This window comes from Alligator sinensis, unplaced genomic scaffold (assembly GCF_000455745.1).
Source record: "Alligator sinensis unplaced genomic scaffold, ASM45574v1 scaffold243_1, whole genome shotgun sequence".
Classification (NCBI taxonomy): domain Eukaryota; kingdom Metazoa; phylum Chordata; order Crocodylia; family Alligatoridae; genus Alligator; species Alligator sinensis.
Window position 1 is genome coordinate 2,097,749 of NW_005841841.1, and position 2,082 is coordinate 2,099,830.

The 2,082-nt window shown below is 60.5% G+C and overlaps 1 protein-coding gene across 4 annotated transcripts in view; it reads right to left on the minus strand.

The window, feature by feature from the left end:
* The window catches only part of DDX3X (DEAD-box helicase 3 X-linked), a 25,299-nt gene extending 24,959 nt beyond the window's left edge, over window positions 1–340 (minus strand). For 2 of the 4 annotated variants that reach the window (XM_014520573.2, XM_006015644.3), the window contains exon 1: window positions 165–340. In XM_014520573.2, coding sequence (XP_014376059.1) covers window positions 165–209 — 45 coding nt within the window. In that variant the 5' untranslated portion in view covers window positions 210–340. The remainder of the gene's footprint in view (window positions 1–164) is intronic. The other 2 variants (XM_014520578.2, XM_006015643.3) reach the window with 1 other exon arrangement.
* Window positions 341–2,082: the final 1,742 nt, after the last annotated feature.

Below are 2,082 nucleotides of genomic sequence, written 5' to 3' on the forward strand. Positions count from 1 at the left end.
GGGCGGGACGCGGGGGGCGGCCGCCCGCGCCCTCCCGCCATCCCCCTCCCCTCGCCCTAACTGCGCAACAATTAAATGCGCAACAAGGCGGCCCCTCCCCCACCCGAGAGGAGGGCGCGCGCTCCAGACTCTCCCCACCCAGGCCGGCCCGGCCGGCCCCTCACCCCCTGGTCTAGACTGAGGGCATTTTCCACCGCCACATGACTCATAACGAGGGCGCGTCACGGGAGGTCTGGCTCCGCGTAAAGAGAGTTGCTCAGGCCGGATTTCGAACTCGCTGCCGCCGCCGCTGCTACCGCCGCGCTCCGCTCGCGTCTCTAACTGAAACCCCCCCGCCTCGGCCCCGGCCTTTATATACCACCGCCCCCGCTGGCGCGCTGACCTCAGCACGCAAGCTCCGCCCCTTCCGAGCGCGTGCGCGAGACCGAGAGCCCGGCGGCTGGGTTCTCGCGAGAAGAATCGGCCGCTCCGCGCTAGGGAATGGGAGGAAAGGCTGGCTTCTCGCGAGAGCTGCGCCGGCTCTTGCGAAGACCCTCAGTAGAAGGCCGAGAGGAGGCAGCGGAATCTCTATAAGTGGTGGGGGGAAGTCTCTGCAAGATCCCGCGAGATTTCCTTCGCCTCGGCCTCTAGAAGAAAGGCCGGCTGGACGTCGCGCGAGATGGCTGCCTCGCCCCCCACCCCGTCTTCTTTGAAGACCTCGCGAGACTTCCCGGCCCTCGGCCCGCGCGGCGATGTCTCTAGAAGGAGTCGGAACCTAGGTCACGTGGGCGGCCCCGCCGGGGCTCGCCGCCATCTTGTGAGCTGCGCGGCGCTGTGGCGCAGGCTCTTAATGGAGGAAGCGGCCGGGCCTGGAGGCTCGATCGTCGTCAGCGGGCATGTCCGCAGCCTGCCCCGCGCGGCCCGAGTGTGACCTGCGGCGGGAGCCCGGCAACGCCCGCGGGTGTCACTCGTGATGCATGGGGCACCCCGGGCAGGGCGGCTGTCCCCGCACCACCCTGACCCTGCCTGCCCGGCATCTGGCCCACGAGGTGCCTGGGCAGCCCTCTGGGCCTTGCTCTCTCTCTCTCTCTCTCTTCCCCCCCCCCCAGGGCCCCTGCTTGTACCCTTCTGCTGCTTGTACCCTTCTGCTGTTCAAGGTGCTGGGCTCCATGCACCAGGCTTCCCTCTTCCTGTCTGCTTCAAAAGCCAACTGTGACACTGTGTCTGGAGCAGCCCAAACTCCCTCCTCCCCAGGTGCCCACCTTTGTCACCTCACTGCAGCTGCTTCCCTGACCCTGCATCAGGCCTCAAGATGGACACAACCCAGCTGCATACTGCAGGCTTCTTGGCCAGGGAGAAAAGTGACACCTAAAGTAAACTGGTTGGAGCAAGTGATTGGAAACGGATTCAAAGCTGCAACGCCACAGAAATTCAGTACATCTTTCCCTCCAGGAGCAGCACACCCCCACTGCAGATGCTTCCTCAGCCTGACACAGGGTATTTATACCCAAAAGCTTGCTAAGAAGAATTTTTCCAACTTTGTGAGTTGGTCTAATAAGAGATACCAGATTTACCCAAAGAGCCTTGTCTGCCCATGTCCTCAGACCAACACAGCTACAACCTACACCCCTGTGCATATGTAAACCTGCTGTCAAAATGGCCAAAAACACGGTTTAAGATTGACCTGGATGGCTGTAGTATCAGACTTTGCCAATTTAGGTTAAATTGGTTTGTTGAAATTCAGTCCTAGATCCCCTCCAGATTCAAGTCAACTCATAGTCCCCCAGCATCCCGGGATGCTTTGCATTTCCCCCACAGGGTGGGCAGGCTAGCCTTGGCCCAAGCTGTCTGCTCCAGCAGAGCAGGGAGACATGCTCTAGTGCCTGCCCTCAGCTTCCAGCTTGGGCCAATGCAAGCATGTGGCTGCATTTCCAGAATCAAAAGTCAACCTGCTCACTTGCTTATTGGTTCAATCTACACAGTTGAGTTTAACCTGTGAAGACTGAATCTATTCATTCAGCCTCAGGCTTTTGATTGTCTGTACTTAGCCCTTGTGTTCCTGAAGGCACCCCCCACCCTGCCTCAGATCAGGGGTGAGTGATG